Here is a 16,599-nt window from a genome sequence, read left to right on the forward strand (position 1 = left end):
GGGGAGATGCCTGTTATATAGATATTTAATTTTCAATGACATTCTTGATTTAACATTAAAATGCTAACATCAGATAACTACTTCATCTTGAATATCATATGACATGATGTATCTTGTAACCACTTGATTAATAACGCATCTTTTGAAAGATTGTTTCTCTGCATAGATTATGACTAGCCAAGAACTTACACCCTAGGCTGGCCTCAAAGAAATAATCCTTCTGCTCCTTTCTCTCCAGTTCTCAGAATAGAGATGTGATCCTCTACTTCTTACCATGATGTTTTATTTATTGATTTTTCTGTTTCTTGTACTTTATACATTATGTGGGTTTATAATTAAGTTCTTTTTATTTTTTATTTTATATTTATTAAAAATTTCCATCTCCTCCTATCTTCCCACTTCCCTCCCCTCCCCTCCACCCATACCCCCACTCCCTCCCTCTCCAGGCCAAAGAGCAGTCAGGGTTCCCTACACTATGGGAAAGGGTGCCTGAACTGGCCTTGTCCTATAGCCACACTGATTATTGTCTTGCATATTACCATAGAACCTTCATCTGGTGATGGATGGAGATAAAGACAGAGACCCACACTGGAGCACTGGACTGAGCTCCCAAGGTCCTGATGAGGAGCAGAAGGAGGGAGAACATGAGCAAGAATTAAGTTCTTTTGTACACTTTCAGAGTTCACTAAATTCCAGGCATGTTATATGATTACTGTTATTGCTATTGATTTTCATTTTATTTAAGCATTCTTTTCCCTTTGAAAGTTAACCATCTCCAATGTTGTCTGTTGGTATTTATAAAATAGTTTGATTTAAGATGGCTGTACTCCCCTCTGGAGAGGTTTTTACCTTTTCATTCTCTCAGCAAGACTATCTTAACCCAGTTTCAATAAATTTGTAAATTACCCTAGATATGCACTCTGGAATAGATATTGTTGTCTGTGTTGGACTACAGCCATGACTTCTTGTGTAAATGCAGTTTTTTATTCCCATTCTGGTTCCCAAAATGTTTAGTCCTGTTTCAGTTCCCTGATGTTGCAGGGTGACACTTCTTAGTTTCAGTGGAGTTTACCTTTGCTTTGAAATTAAAGCTTCTGTTGTCCCAGAATTAAATTGATAATCCCCAGATTGCCACAGAGAGAATTCTCAACTTCTCTTTATATTTATGCCTAATTTTTATCCTGGAAACAGGAACCCAAATATCTGTGGAACTCATCACTTTCCTAAGTGAAAGAGTGGCAGAGTGGCTTTGGAGATGGGACATAATGAACCAGTTTTTACCCAGATCACTCTCTCTCTGTCTCTCTCTCTCTGTCTCTCTCTCTGTCTCTCTCTCTCTGTCTGTCTCTGTCTCTGTCTCTGTCTCTGTCTCTCTGTCTCTCTCTCTCTCTCTCTCTCTCTCTCTCTCTCTCTCTCTCTCTCTCTCTCTCTCTCTCTCTCTCTGTCTCTGCCTTTCCTCCTTTCCCCTCCAATGTTGTTTTCTTTTATTGCAAGTTTTCTTACTTCCATTGTTGTGATTTTGTGATCATATTTTATCTTTTCCCCAAGATAGCTCTCCTGAAAAAGCCACCTGATTTGAATATGTCTTGAATTCTAACCAAGGTAGCTATTAGAGTATCTAGGAGATTTTGGTTGGAGAGCTTCTAGCCATTCTGTCAGTGATTCCTCATTCTTTCTTTAATGGTATATCTGTTTATTGATTGACACCAGCCACTCTTTCACAACTGCCCAGGAATCTGCTTTTATATTTGCTGACTGCTTTGTATAGACCCCTCCAACCTAGCCAAACTACTTAGAATTAAAAACCAGAATTTTGCAGTGAGAATAGAGCAGCATCAGACAGTCAGGAGAGCAGGACAAAGTTGCAGACCCAGTTCTCCATGTCCTTGCTGCTCTGGGTGTCTGGTAGGAAATTTCAAATTATTATAATCTTCTCACAGTTGCTTCTTTATATATAAAAATTTGCAATGTATGCCAGGGTGCAATATTTTCTATACAATAATACTCTGGCAATATTGCATTAAAAGGACATTAAATGACAAATTCATAAGTATTGATTTCTGTGCTTTTATTATTATACATGATCATTGGAATTCCTGGTTGCAGTTGTTTGTGCAGATTTTGTGCTGACCCAGTCCCCGTCCTTCCTGTCTGTGTTAACAGGGAAGAAAGACACCATCAGATGCAAGTCCAGTCAGAGTTCATGGGGAGATATGTACTCCACTGTGACTGGGAATGACTGAGCCACTTTTGCCTTTAGGCCTGCAAGAGGCCTCTCGGGGTGTTTCCTGATGGTATCAAGTTGCCGTGTCTGTTTTTTGTTGATCTGCATTCATTGGTCCAATGTTGGTCTTTGCCACACTTTGTATATATACCTGAAGGCTGAGTCCTCCTAGTCTTACGATTCCCAGAGGAGATATTATTCCTAGGAATTCCTTGTCTACAGTCCCTTGTCAGATGTTCTATTTTACCAAAATTTAGACATTTGGCATTTTGATGTCTCCTCATTCCTTTGGAAATTGCTTTGCCTACCGAAAATTCAATATTATAGTCCAATGTCTCAATGTTCATTGTATGCAGGATACATTCAGCCATAGGTGCTAATCTAACCTTTAAAGGCCCAAGTATCTTTTGGCATTCTACATTGGCATTTTCAAAAACCAGTGATTCAGTAAGTACTCATCTAGCATCTGGGTCTGTTATTCCTATATATACAGCCTCACTTAATCTTTGTAAAAAGTCACTAAAGTGTTCTCTCTGGCCCTTTTTAACCATGGTATATAATTTAATTAGTTTTCCTAGTTCTTGAATCCTGCCCCAAGCATTTACAGCTTCTTTTTTTGCATAGGGACAAGATTTGTTTATCATAAAGAGCTTGAACCTGTGGGTCAGTATAAGTGCCCTCACCAAAAATCTCGATAAGTCTCAAGACCTTTTGCTTTCCCCTGTCATTCCAAAATTTTTGCCTCTTGCCTGAAATAACATTTAAATATCAACTGGGGCCCAACATCCAGGACTGCTGAAACTAACTGAATCCAATCGTGTGGTATTGCCTTGATGCTAGAAGCCCAAATGTTTATCATCTCCCTAACAAATGTGGAATGCAAAAACCATAAGCTACAACAGCTTGCTTAATTTCTTTTAGATCCTTCATTCCTTTAGGTACCTGTCTAGCTTCTTTGGATTTTTGGGGGCCTTTAAAACTTGATGCTTTATCAGAGTAGATTACAAGGTAGGAAGCTAAAACCTTGGGTAAGTCATCTCTGACAGCTACTGCTGATGTTGAATCCTCTCCTTGTGCCTTCTTTCCTTGTTCATCAGCTCCAATAATTTCCTCAGTCATTTCAAATCTTTTTACTATTGTCTTTTGTAAATCCCGAATCTCTTGGCCAGTATGTATTTCTAGTGATTTCAATGAGGCACCTAGCCTCTGGTCCTCATTCTGCACATGTGATTCTAAAGTCTTAAGTTTCTCTTTTAAACACCTCATCCTTGGACATTACTTGGATAGCATGCAGATTGCCATACTGGAGAGATACTCTATCTGCTAACCTATCCTAACCTTTGAATAAATTTTGATTGCCAAATTCAACAGTATGAATTCTTTCAGATAATATCTCAATATCTTTATATATGGATTCAATTTTGTCTGTCAAATTAATGTTATCCTTTTAAATAGTATTAACTTTTTCAGGTAACTTTTAATTTTTGATAGTATTAACCCTGTGGACTAGATGTTCATTATTAGTCTGTAAAAAATGTATCATTCCTAAAAGTGCCACATTCTTTCTTTTTTATTTTTATTGAGCTCTATATGTTTCTCTGCTCCCCTCCCTGCCTCTCCCCTCCCCTTCAATCCTCCTCCAATGTCCCCATGCTCCCAATTTATTGTGAATTTTTCAGGAAAATGAATAGAGCTAGAGAACATCATTTTGAGTGAGGTAACCCAGACACAGAAAGACAATTATCAGATGTACTCACTCATAAGTGGTTTTTAAACATAAAGCAAAGAAAAACAGCCTCAAAATCACATACATTCTTAATGACAGAACATGAAGAAAAAAACTAGGTCCCAAAATCCAATAAATTGAAGTATCACCATAACCATATAATCCTCCCAGAATGCAATCCATAGTATTAGCAACAAAGTTACTAAAAGTTTCAATATTAATGTAGTCTGCCATATTGATTTATTAATTACCTGTTATGTGATATGGTAAATTGTTTTAGGTGTAATAGTCTTTATTGTCCAGCAGATGTCATGGTTGTGGAGTCGTGGAGACTACAAAAATGGTTCTGAGCTGCCTTAGTTTCCTGCCTTGTTACCAGCTAAATACTGAGAAATATGATTTGCTTGACAAATTAAAAGCAATTAAATCAGTTCTCTACATGGAGCAAGAAACCAAAACTCATGGGCAGGGAGCACAAACTGGAAGCTTCAGAAGTCACCACAAGGCAAAAAACTGCACCAGGGAACCATGCTAGGAAATGCAGCAGTTCTGCAAGTGCTTGGAAAATTTCCAAGTTACCATGAGCAAGTCTGCTGTGGTGGTGTTCTACAAAAACTGCATAGGTAAAAGAAAGCCAAGCAGGCAGGTTTGGGAGACTTTCTGAACTGTGGACTGTCTAAGCTTTTAGACTGTGCACCTGGTAGGTGTGGAGTCAAATCCACGTGGGCGCCAGATGAAGATGGACACTTAAAAGAAATCCAGCACTAGAATTGAGAATAATAGACAGTTATTTATTTAGGGGCAGACTCACAAATCAGAATCCTCTGCTGGAATGGAGAAAACAAACTGAATCCTGCAGTAGAGAGTGGACACAATTCGTATAAATTGCAGGAGCATTTGGATTTGTAAGACCCAGTCTCCGTGTGTTATATTTGAATGATCAGCGGTAAATGGCATGAAACCACAGTCTGATCTTGCAGCTGTTACAAAGCAAAGTACAAAGTTCTGCAAATATTGAGAGCAAAAGACATCTTGTTAGACACTGACAGGAGTATTTATTCATCTGTCATATTTTAGACACTGCCTGGAGCAGAGTTACTAATCTGTCTTATTTTTGACCTTGAGATTGGGAATTTCATTAATTCACATGTTCCTTATCTCTCTCTTATGATGGTGTTACAGGCAAAGAGATCAGTATATGCTTATCAGAAATAGTTTAATATTTTGTATATGAAAGTAAGTTGATAAAATTATACAATTAATGAAAATAAATGGGAAATACATGTTACTTAAATGTATATATATTTTCAATAATAATCTTGGCTTAATGCTAAAATGTTAATGTTAGAAAACTACTTTGATTTAGATATCTAATGCCAAAAAATGCCTTGTAAGCACTTGATTAATAACATACATCTCCATGCACAGATTAGATTGGCCTAGAACTGGTGCCCCAGTCTGATATCAAATATACAATTCTCCTTATTATGTCTCTCCAGGTCTTGATTAAAGATATGATTCCCAATGTCTTGACATGATGTTTTATTTATTTGCTTTTATGTTTCTTGTACTGTACATATAATACTGGCTTTACTTCTTATATGTTCTTTCAGAGTTCACCAAACTGAAAGACAGATATGTTGCTTCTGATTTTCATTCATACCCAAACATCTTTTTTTGTATAGCTTCAATCTCTGGTGCCATGGTTTATTGTTCTCTGTAAAATTATTGCTTGATTTAAGATGACACTGTTCCCTTCTGGAGAGGATTTTTAGTGTTCACTATGTTAGGAAGACTATTTTCACCCACTTACAATACTGCTAATTTGTAAGTAATCTTAGAAAATACATTATAGAATTAACATTCTTGGCAAGTATTGGTCTACAGCAATGAATTAATAAAATTAAGTTTGTTTTCTTCCTCTTCTATTTTCCACAATTTATCATCTTGTTTCAGTTCCCTAAGTTGCGCAGATGACACTTGTTTGTTTCGACAGGGTGTACCAATGCTTGAGATTTAAGATTCTCTCATCTCAGTCTTAATGTTCTCCAGGATTGGCATAGAGGGATTTCTGACTGCATTTTTTAAGTCTAGAACCTGGAGTACAATGTTGGTGGCACTGTTCATTGTCCTCTATTAAGTTTGGTTTTAAAAATAAGATAACATGAACAAATTTAACCTCCATTCTCTCTCTAACTTTCTTCTTTCCCTTCTCCATCACTTCTTTTTTTAATGAATTTTTTACTCAAAGTTCCTTTCGTTGTGATTTTTTGAACAAAATTTATACCTTCCATAGTATTGTTAATCTTACATAGCTTTCTTAACATTCTGCAAAACATACTGATTTTAAAGTATTGTGAATTTTAAACCAAAGTTTTCATTATAGTTCCTAAGATATTTCTGTTTGAGTGCTGTAAGATGATATCATTCTGTGATTGCTCACACTCCCCATGTTGTTATTTTTGCCTGTTGATTGACACCAGCTAGTCACACATATTGCCCATGCATTTTCTTAGATATGTGCTAACTGCTTTGCATAGGCTCCTCGAACTCAGTCCAACCAGCTAGAATTTATAAACCAAGCCTTTTCACTGAGAACTGACAGGCAGGGGGATCAAAATGGTGTCACAAACCCGGGTTCTCCTGTCCTTACTGCTCTGGGTATCTGGTGAGAAATTCAATAGCATTATCATCTTTTTAGAGTCACTTATTTGTATATAAGATATTTACAATTTGTGTCATGATAGAATTTGTCTTATACAATAATACTCTGACAACATATTACAAAGATATTAAATTCAATTTTTCATATTATGTATCATCATTTTTATTGCTGATTGCAGGTGCCTGTGCAGATATCGTGATGACCCAGTCTCTGTCCTCCTTGGCTGTGTCAGCAGGAGAGAAGGTCACCATCAGCTGCAAGTCCAGTCAGAGTCTATTATCTGGTGGCAATAACTACTTGGCTTGGTACCAGCAGAAACCAGGGCAGGCTCCTAAACTACTGATCTACTTGGCATCCACTCGGCACACTGGGGTCCCTGATCGCTTCTCAGGCAGTGGATCTGGGACAGATTTCACTCTCACCATCAGCAGTGTTCAGGCTGAAGATCTGGCAGATTACTACTGTATGCAACATTATGATTATCCTCCCACAGTGCTTCAGGCTCCAACAAAAACGTCTCTGACATTCTCACCAGCTGGCTGCACCACACAGCCCTGGACCTGCATGTGTCCCCCTGCTGACTGAGACTATGTGTTCAAACAGTGGTGAAAAAGTTTGAAGAGCCCACCAAATATAATGGGTTCAATCCATCTTATGTCTTTATAAATGAAATAACTTCAAATGAAAATGTAAAAAATAATTTGTTATCTTTCTATTTCTGTAACACATTACCACAAGCTCTGCTGCTTGAATATGAGGGGTTTATTTTTATACTTCTGGAATTTCAGTGTCTAACATAAGACTCTATGGGCAGAAGTAATGATGATGGTAGCAGTTTGGAAGCTCTAGGAAAAATGCGTATTGCTCTTTTACTCAATTTTATGGTTCTTTCTTATTTCCTTTCTGGTGTCCATTTCTTTTGTTTTTTTTTTTCTTTCCCTTTCCATAAATTATTTACCTTTTATTACATTTTAGTTAATTAAGTAGTCTTTTCTGTGTCCCTGTGAGTGTACATTTGTTTGTCTGTGTGTATTTGTGGGCATGTTTCTAGGCACACATTTGACATGGCATAGTGTGGACATCAGAGAACACTTGAACTATATTGATTGCTTGTCATTTGGGTCTGGGTATCAAAGTCAGTTATGACATCAGGCTTGTTGGCAAGTGTCTTTGCCCTTTGATTGATCATTCTGCCCTTTAAAATCTTTACTTGAAATAAATTTATTGTACTCAATTTTCTTTATTATTTTATGTTTTAAATGATCTTTTCTCATTTCTCAGACCTATCCCAGTTCTTACTCTCTCATTCCTCCTGCTCCCCTACAATCCCACCACGCACTTCTCATCCACTTCTTAAAGAAGGTAAGGCTTCCCATGGGAAGTCAACATAGTCTGCTACCTCACTTTGTGTCAGGACCAAGGCCTTTCCCCCTATATTTAGGCTGAGCAAGGTATCCCTCCAAAAATAGTGGGATCCAAAACGCCAGTTCACTCATTAGGGATAAATCCTCATCTCACTGCTAGTGTCCCCACAGACTGCCCAAACCACACAAAGGTCACCAATATTTGGAGGTCCTAGTTTGTTCCTATGTAGGTCTATCAGTCTAGAGTCAATGAGCTCCCACTAGCTCATATCAGCTGTTTCTGTGGGAATGCCCATTATGATCTCAACTCCTTTACTGATATTATCATTTTACTTTCTTTGACTGGTGTCTGGAATCTTGGTCCAGTACTTAGCTCTGGATCTCTGTATCTGTTTCCATCAGTTGCTGGATTAAGGTTTTGTGATGACAATAGTTGTTAAACTGACTGCAGGGACTGACAAGTTTAGGCAACTTCTCCACTCTTGCTTAAGGTCTTAGATAGGGTTACCCCTGTGGATACTTGGGAATTTTCCTGGTGCTATGTTTCAGGCTAGCCCTATAAAGGCTCCCACAATCAAGACATGTCTTTCCTTGTTCTCCCTCTCTGTCCTTCCCCAATCTTGACCAACCCATTTCCTCATGTTCTCATCTTCAGTCCCCTTCTCCCCCTTCTGTCCTCCATTAACCCCTGTCCCATGCTACCAATTTTTGAAGGAGCTCTTGTCTATTTCACCTTCAAATGGGGGATATATGTATATCTCTCTTAGGGTTCTCCTTGTTACCTAGTTTCTTTGTGGTCATGGACTGTTTATCATTGCAATATGTCTAATATCCACTTATGACTGAGTACATGTCATATTTGTCGTTCTGGGTCTGAGTTATCTGACTCAGGATTTTTATTCTTGTTCCATCTATTTGCATGCAAATTTCAGGATATCAGTATTTTCTTCCACAGAGTAGGACTCCACTGTGAAAATGTACCACATTGTCTTTATGAATTCTTCATTTGAGCAGAACCTAGGTTATTGTTTTCAGGTTCTAATCATTTTGAATAATTCTACCATGAAAATAGATGAGAAAATGTGCTGTGGTGTGAGTGTGCCTCCTTTGGGTATGTGGCCAAAAGTATTGCTGGGTCTTGAGGTATTTTGATTCCTAATTTCTGATTTCCAAAGAGGCTGTAAAAATTAGAATTCACACCTGCTTTGCATTGGAAGAGCGTTACTCTTACTCCACATCCTCTACAACATGAGCTAGCATTGCTGTTTTTGAGCTTAGCCATTCTGACAGGTGTAAGATGGTATCTCAGAGTCATTTTGATTTTTATTTCCCTGATGGCTAATGATATTAAGGAATTCCTTAAGTGTCTTTCGACCATTTGCTATCATTCTGTTGAGAAATCTCTGTTTAGATGTGTATCCCATTTGCTTATTCGATTATTTGGTATTTTTATGTCTGGTTTCTTGATATCTGTATTTTGGAGATTAATGCTCTGTCTGATGTTGGGTTGGCTGCTGTTTTGTCTTAATGACTTTCTTCTTTGATTTATAGGATCTTCTCATTTACAGGAGGTCCTATTTATAAATTGTTTTTCTCAGTGTCTGTGCTACTGGTGTTATATTTGGGAAGTGGTTTCCAGTGCCCATGAATTCAAGGCTACTTCCCACTTTCTCTTTTATGCAGTTCAGTTGAGGTCTTTGATCTATTTGGACTTGATTTTGTGCATGCATCTAGATATGGGTCTACTTGCATTCTTCTGCATGCTGACATCCAGTTACGTCAGCACCATTTTTTGAGGATGCTTCCTTTTTCCACTGTCTAATTTTAGCTTCTTTGTTAAGAATCAGGTGTTCAGAGATATGTGGATTAATATCAGGAACTTAAATTTGATTCTATTAGTCAACCTGTTTCTTTTTATGTCAGTACCAAGGTGTTTTCATTATTATAGCCCTATAATAAAGCTTCGAGTGAGAAATGTGTTGTCTCTCAAAGTTCCTTTATTGTACAGGAGTTCTTTACTCAATTTTCTTATAAGCAGGGATTTTTTCCCAGTAAATAATGTTTTCAACTCTACCTACAAAACTTCCCCATTTCTTCTTTCCTGTCATGTTACCTCTTCTTCCCTTAGTTCCTCTTCTACATTTATCACTCAGTCTTTCATACATATACATTCACACATGCCTATACCTCCTGCCACTCATACCTACCTATACCACAAACACATATACACATAGATAGACATGTATACAGAGTACATTTACACATATTTGCACAAGACACACATGTACTCATACAGATGTATTTACAATCTGAAAAGGAGAAAGATTATGATATGTATTGCCTTTGATCCTGGGGCCACATCTCCTTCAGAACTTTCTATATCTGATTTTTTACTGCGGAGACTGATATCTTTCCATTCACCCTAATGTTTGCTATAACATTATGTCAACAGATGTTTCCTTCCAGTCTCATATCAATGAATAGAGTTTAGTGGATTTTATTTGGGGGTAGGGGTATTTTTGTTCCTGTGTGAACCATATAATAACTAATCATGTCCATATTTTCATTAAGAAACATTGAACATGTATTTTGGAGATCTGGCAGGGAAGAAGTGCTACAGACTACAAAAAGTTTCTGGAGATCTCCACATTCCCTAAAGTTGCATAGTTCTCTAAATGTTTCTGGGTAGTGATCCCTTGAGTTTAGAATGCTAAGTTTACAAAAGCCTCATATAAATCTAAAAGGTACTTAAACCAACATGTATGAATCATACACAGAAATTATCAAAAATCATGTAAAAATGATGTCCCAAAGAATAATCATTCATTGAAGGATTCAAATCAATGATTTGAAAAAGATAAAAGGTTGTGTGAAGATTTTAAGAATGTACTCATTAAATGATTAATTACAACAAAAGATAAAAACAAAAGAATTCATTCAGACAAGGATGTAGGGAGGAAGGCTGGTGACATATAGCCAAACTTAAAAAGATGGAGAAAACAGTCAGCAACTCTGCCAAATAACTGAGCAAGGGAAATATCACAATTGAAATATTAAATTAAAATAATACAACACTCAGTGAAGGCACACTAGCCTACTTGAGCATATGACTCATGTAGGCCTTCTCCTTCTCCCCAATTTTCTGTATTGCTAACAAATATTAGTTTATATTCCTGAAATTTGTCACCATGTTCTATTTGCTTATGTGCCTAGTTCCTTCTCCTGCAACTGATTCTAAAGTACAGCTATCAGAATATCAAAAGCCAGCAATCAAAAGCCCCCATTGATTTACTTAACATTTCCAAATAAGATTAAGCACCTCATTCTAACACTAGGTTTCTACTTTATAAACTACAATTTTGCTAAGTTTTATGTCTGTCTCTCTATTGAGTGGCAGTAGTTTTTCACTCTAAGACAAATACAATGTATGTCCCCTTTCCCTGTTTCCATACACTTCTTCCCCCTTCCTCTGTCTCCTCTATTTTCCCTTGTTCCCTGACTTCTGTCCCTCTGAAGTAAAGACTTCTCCTTTGTGCTGAGAACTTGGTCTTGTGTGTCCTAAATTCATACTTTTCCTTTCATGGAGAACAAAGATATCACCATAAGACTCAATAAAACAGAAGTAAGAATATCCTGCATCAAGTTTGAAAATGAAGAAACAGCTAGGTGGTGGTGGCACACGCCTTTAATCCCAGCACTCAGGAAGCAGAGGGAGGCACATCTCGTGAGTTTGAGGCCAGTCTGGTCTACAAGAGCTAGTTCTAGGACAGGTACCAAAGCTACAGAGTAACCGTGTCTTAAAATAACCAAGAAGAAAAAGAAGAAGGAGGAAGAGGAGGAGGAGGAGGAAGAAATGAAGAAATATAGCACTGACACATCATTTGTGGCCTGAGAAAGCAATCTCCATGGGAGTGGAGCACATCCAGTCCATGGACTTTGGTGGACCAAGACTGAGCCAGCAACCTGGGCCTGAGCAGACCTAAGACAGAGAACTCCATAGGAACAGGTACAGGGGAGCAACCGCTGAAGGAATAAGCCAAAGCCAAAGACTGCTGTGGTCTATACTTGAATTTGGGACTTTTAAACTAGTAGAACTAAGCCAGGACTATGAGTCTTTGAACTCCAAGGAACTAGGCCTGAGCCAGGACTTCTGTGAATCTGGGCATGAATCTGAGACCTCTAAGGGAATAGGCAAAAACCAGAGATCTCTGTGTGTCCAGGTGTGTGTCTTGGACCTTAGAGGGAGTAGGTCTTAGCCAGGAACTCGATGGGTCTAATCTTTATTAATATTGAAGATATCCATAATTTTTCTTCTCCTGTGGAAACAAGAGCAAAACCCTTCCCCAATGTAACACATCTCCTGGTTTCCATTGTGAGGTCAACACATCCTTGAAATACACTTGTTGATTCAATTCAGAAGATTTTTCTATTTTCCAATATCTCTCTGCTGTTGTTGTCCCTTCTCATTAGCGTTAAGAAAATTCAAGGTTAATAAAACATTATGCAACCTATTTCTGGGGGTATTTTCTATCCCTTTTAGTTTGTTCAGCATATCCTTTATAGTATGATTTGAATTTTATATAACTGCCTGACCAGTAGGATTATTTGGTATACTTCTAATGTGCTTATATTATAATAAGCAAAAAAGCATTTCATTTTCTTAAATACATATGCTGGACTATTGTCTGTCTTTATTTGTGCAGGAATGCCCATGATGGCCATAACTTCCATTAAATGTGTAATTATTGAATCAGCCTTTTCTGAGCTCATGGTAGTTGCCCATTGAAAATCTGAATATGTGTCCATGGTGTGGTGTACCTATTTTAATTTACCAAATTCCATAAAGTGGAACACATCCATTGCCAGATTTCTTTCCTTTGAGTACCCTTAGAGTTCCTCCCCGCAGGCAATGGTATCTGATTATAGAAACAACAAGTAGTACACATTTTTATAATCTCCTTATCTTGTTGCCATGTAATAGAAAACTTTCTTTAAACCTTTGTTATTGACATATTTTTTTTGTAAAATTCAGAGGCCTGCAAAACACTCCCAATGAATAATTGATCAATTTCTGTGTTACATTGTGCTAGAGGTCCTGGCAGACCCATATGGGATAGGATGTGTGTTATGTATATAGGACAAAGCCTATTCCTGATTATGACTTGTACCTGCATGAACAATGGAGTCAATTCCATATCATCTGGTATAATTTAGGATTTTCAATATGTAAGACAACTCTTTCTGCATATTGTGAATCAGTAACTATATTGAGAGTTTCTTTAAAATCCCTTAGTACCATAAGAATAGTATGTAATTCTGCCTTCTGGACAGAATTATAAGGACTTTGTTCCACCTTACTTAATTTTTCTAATTCATAACCTCCCTTCCTTGTTTTATTTGCATCACTATAAAATGTACAGGCTCCAGTTATTGATGCATCATTTACAATATGGAGAAGAATCCAAGAAGTTTTCTTTATAAGGTTAATTCTATTGCTTTTGGGAAAATTGTTTTTAATTTCTCCCCCCAAAAATAGCACAAGTCCTTTTGCCAGGGTTAATTGTCTTCCCATAACTTTTTTATTTCATCAGCAGTAAATGCACTATAATTTTTGCTGGCTCTATACCCGCTAATTGATGAAGTCTCAATTTACCTTTTATAATTAATTCAGAGAGTTTTTCCACATAAGGTTTTAATTTTTTCCTTGGTTTAAGTAGTAAAAAGATCCATTCCAAGATAATATCGTCCCACTGCATTAAAATTCCCATAGGAGAAATTCTGGAAAGCAATATGACTACGATACAATTAAGATTTGGATTCACCTTATCCACATATGTCTTTTGCAATTTCACCTCAACAATCACCAATTCCTTTTTTGCTTCAGCTGTTAATTATTTGGGACTATTCAAGTCTTTATCACCATTTAAGATTTTGTTTAAGTAAATTAAAAGGTCAGGTGTTATCCCAACAACTGGTTGTAGACTGGAAATGTCTCCCAATAATCTTTGAAATCATTAAAAAATGGTCTCTCCTAATTTATACCTTTGGTGTTCTAATTTTCTGTAACCTAGGTAATTAACATAATCTCCTCTTTGAATTTTTTCAGGGGCAATTTGTAATCCCCAATTAGTCAAGACTTTCTTTACTTCTTCAAATATCCTTTCTAAAGTTTCTCTGACTTCCTTGCTCATGTTCTCCCTCCTTGTGCTCTTCCTTTGGACCTTGGGAGCTCAGTCCAATGCTCCAATGTGGGGCTCTGTCTCTATCTCCATCCATTGCCAGATGAAGGTTCTATGGTGATATGCAAGATATTCATCAGTATGGCTATAGGATCGGGCCATTTCAGGCTTCCTCTCCTCAGCTGCCCAAGGACTTAGCTGGGGATATCTCCCTGGACACCTGGGAACCCCTCTAGAGTCAAGACTCTTGCCAACCCTAAAATGGCTCCCTTAATTAAGATATGTACTTCCTTGCTCCCATGTCTACCCTTCCTTTATCCCAACCATCCTATTCCCCCATGCTCTCCCCATCCTCCCCTTTACAATTTTCTTACCCCATCTCCCCTTAGCCCCATCCCACCCCACCCCCAAGTTCCCAATTTTTGCCTGGCAATCTTGTCTCCTTCCAATATCGAGGAGGATAACTATATGTTTTTCTTTGGGTTCACCTTCTTATTTAGCTTCCCTAGGATCACGAATTATAGGCTCAATGTCCTTTCCTTATGGCTAGAAACTGAGGAGTGCACCCACCCACTGAGATAGTGGGGCTGATCTAATGGGAGCTCACCAAGGTCAGCTGGACTGGGACTGAAAAAGCATGGGATAAAACTGGACTCCCAGAACATGGCAAATAATAAGCCAATGACAATGGCCCTGGATTTTGATGCTACTGCATGTATTGGCTTTGGAGGGGCCTAGCCTGTGTTGATGCTCACCTTCCTAGACCTGGATAGAGGGGGGGAGGACCGTGGACTTTCCGCAAAGCAGGGAACCCTTACTGCTCTTTGGGCTGGAGAGGGAGGGGGAAGGGAGTGGAGGGAGAGGGAGGGAAATGGGAGGCGGGGAGGAGGCAGAATTTTTTTTTTTTTTTGGTTTTTCGAGACAGGGCTTCTCTGCAGCTTTAGAGCCTGTCCTGGAGCTAGCTCTTGTAACCCAGGCTGATCTCGAACTCACAGAGATCCACCTGCCTCTGCCTCCCGAGTGCTGGGATTAAAGGCATGTGCCATCACTGCCTGGCTGAGGCGGAAATTTTTAATAAAATAAATAAAGTATCTCTGAATCAGATAACAAAATGTCATCCATATAATGGTAGATTATAGATCTAAGAAATTGCTTATATACTATATCCAATGCCTGGCTGACAAAGTATTGGCACAAGGTGGTGCTATTGAGCATTCCTTGTGGGAGGATAGTCCATTGATATCTTCTAGTAGGCTGAGAATTATTATAAGTAGGCACTGTGAAGGCAAACTTTATTTTTTTTCTTGTAAATGTATAGTGGAGAAACAATCCTTTAAATCAATAACTATGAGGGGCCATCCCTTTGGTAGCAGAGAAGGCAGAGGAATTCCAGATTGTAGAGGGCCCATAGGTTGAAAAACCTTGTTGATAGCCCTTAGATCTGTTACCATTCACTGAGGGTTTTTCAATTGCTTTGTGCTCTTGTATAGCCTGAATGCCTGATGTCTGTCGTCTGTAATATCTTCTATATTTTCCTCAGAAACATAAGTTTTTGGGGTGGCAGGAATGTTAATCTGGGTATTCCACTGCTGCAATAGGTCGAGACCCCACAAACTCACTGCAATATTGGCTATATATGGCCTTAGTCTTCCTATTTGCCCTTCTGGTGCTATATATTCAGCTCATTTCGTGCATTGTTTTATCTGAGATAGGGTTTCAATTCCCAGGAACTGAACATCCACCTCTTTTCTTATTGTTTTTTGTTTTATAATTCAGTTTTTATTATTTTGTATGGTTCTCTTTTTTATTTATTTTTCCATTAAAAAATTTACACTTCTCCCCTTCTCCCATTGCCCTCCCCTCCCCTACTTACCCTCTTCCCTCCTCCTCCCTCTTTAAGAGAGGGCAAGGTACCCTGCCCTGTGGGAACTCCAAGGACCTTCTCCATACATCCAGGCCTAAGAAGGTGTGCATCCAAATGGACTAGGGTCCCAAAAAGCCAGTACATGAAGTAGAAACAGGTCCCAATGTTATTATTGATGACTTCTCAGTCCATCTCTATTGGCAGCCACATTCAGAGAGTCTGGTATGATCACATGCTCATTCAGTCCCGGTCCAGCTGGATTTGCTGAGCTCCCATTAGATCAGGCACGCTGTCTCAGTGGATGGACAAACCCCCTCACGGTCCTGACTTCCTTGCTCATCTTCTCTCTCTCTTCAACTGGACCTTGGGAGCTCAGTCCATTGCTCTGATGAGGGTCTCTTTCTCTATCTACAATCATCGCTGGACAAAGATTCTATGGTGATATTCGAGATAATCATCAGTGTGATAGTGGGGCAAGGCCAGTTCAGGTACCGTCCCCTCTGTTGCCCAGGAACTAGCTGGGAACATACCCATGGACACCTGGGATCCCCTCCAGAGCCAAGTCTCTTGCCAACCC

At 38.5% G+C, this 16,599-nt stretch overlaps 1 gene segment (V, D, J or C); it reads left to right on the forward strand.

Annotated features, from left to right (window-relative positions):
- The first annotated feature begins 6,490 nt into the window (after positions 1-6,490).
- LOC119807212 lies at positions 6,491-7,200 on the forward strand. The segment is given in 2 exon segments: positions 6,491-6,618; positions 6,794-7,200. Coding segments are annotated over 2 exon segments (456 nt in total).
- The last annotated feature ends 9,399 nt before the right edge of the window (positions 7,201-16,599 follow it).

The sequence above is a fragment of the Arvicola amphibius genome, chromosome 2 (assembly GCF_903992535.2).
Source record: "Arvicola amphibius chromosome 2, mArvAmp1.2, whole genome shotgun sequence".
NCBI classification, from domain to species: Eukaryota; Metazoa; Chordata; class Mammalia; order Rodentia; family Cricetidae; genus Arvicola; species Arvicola amphibius.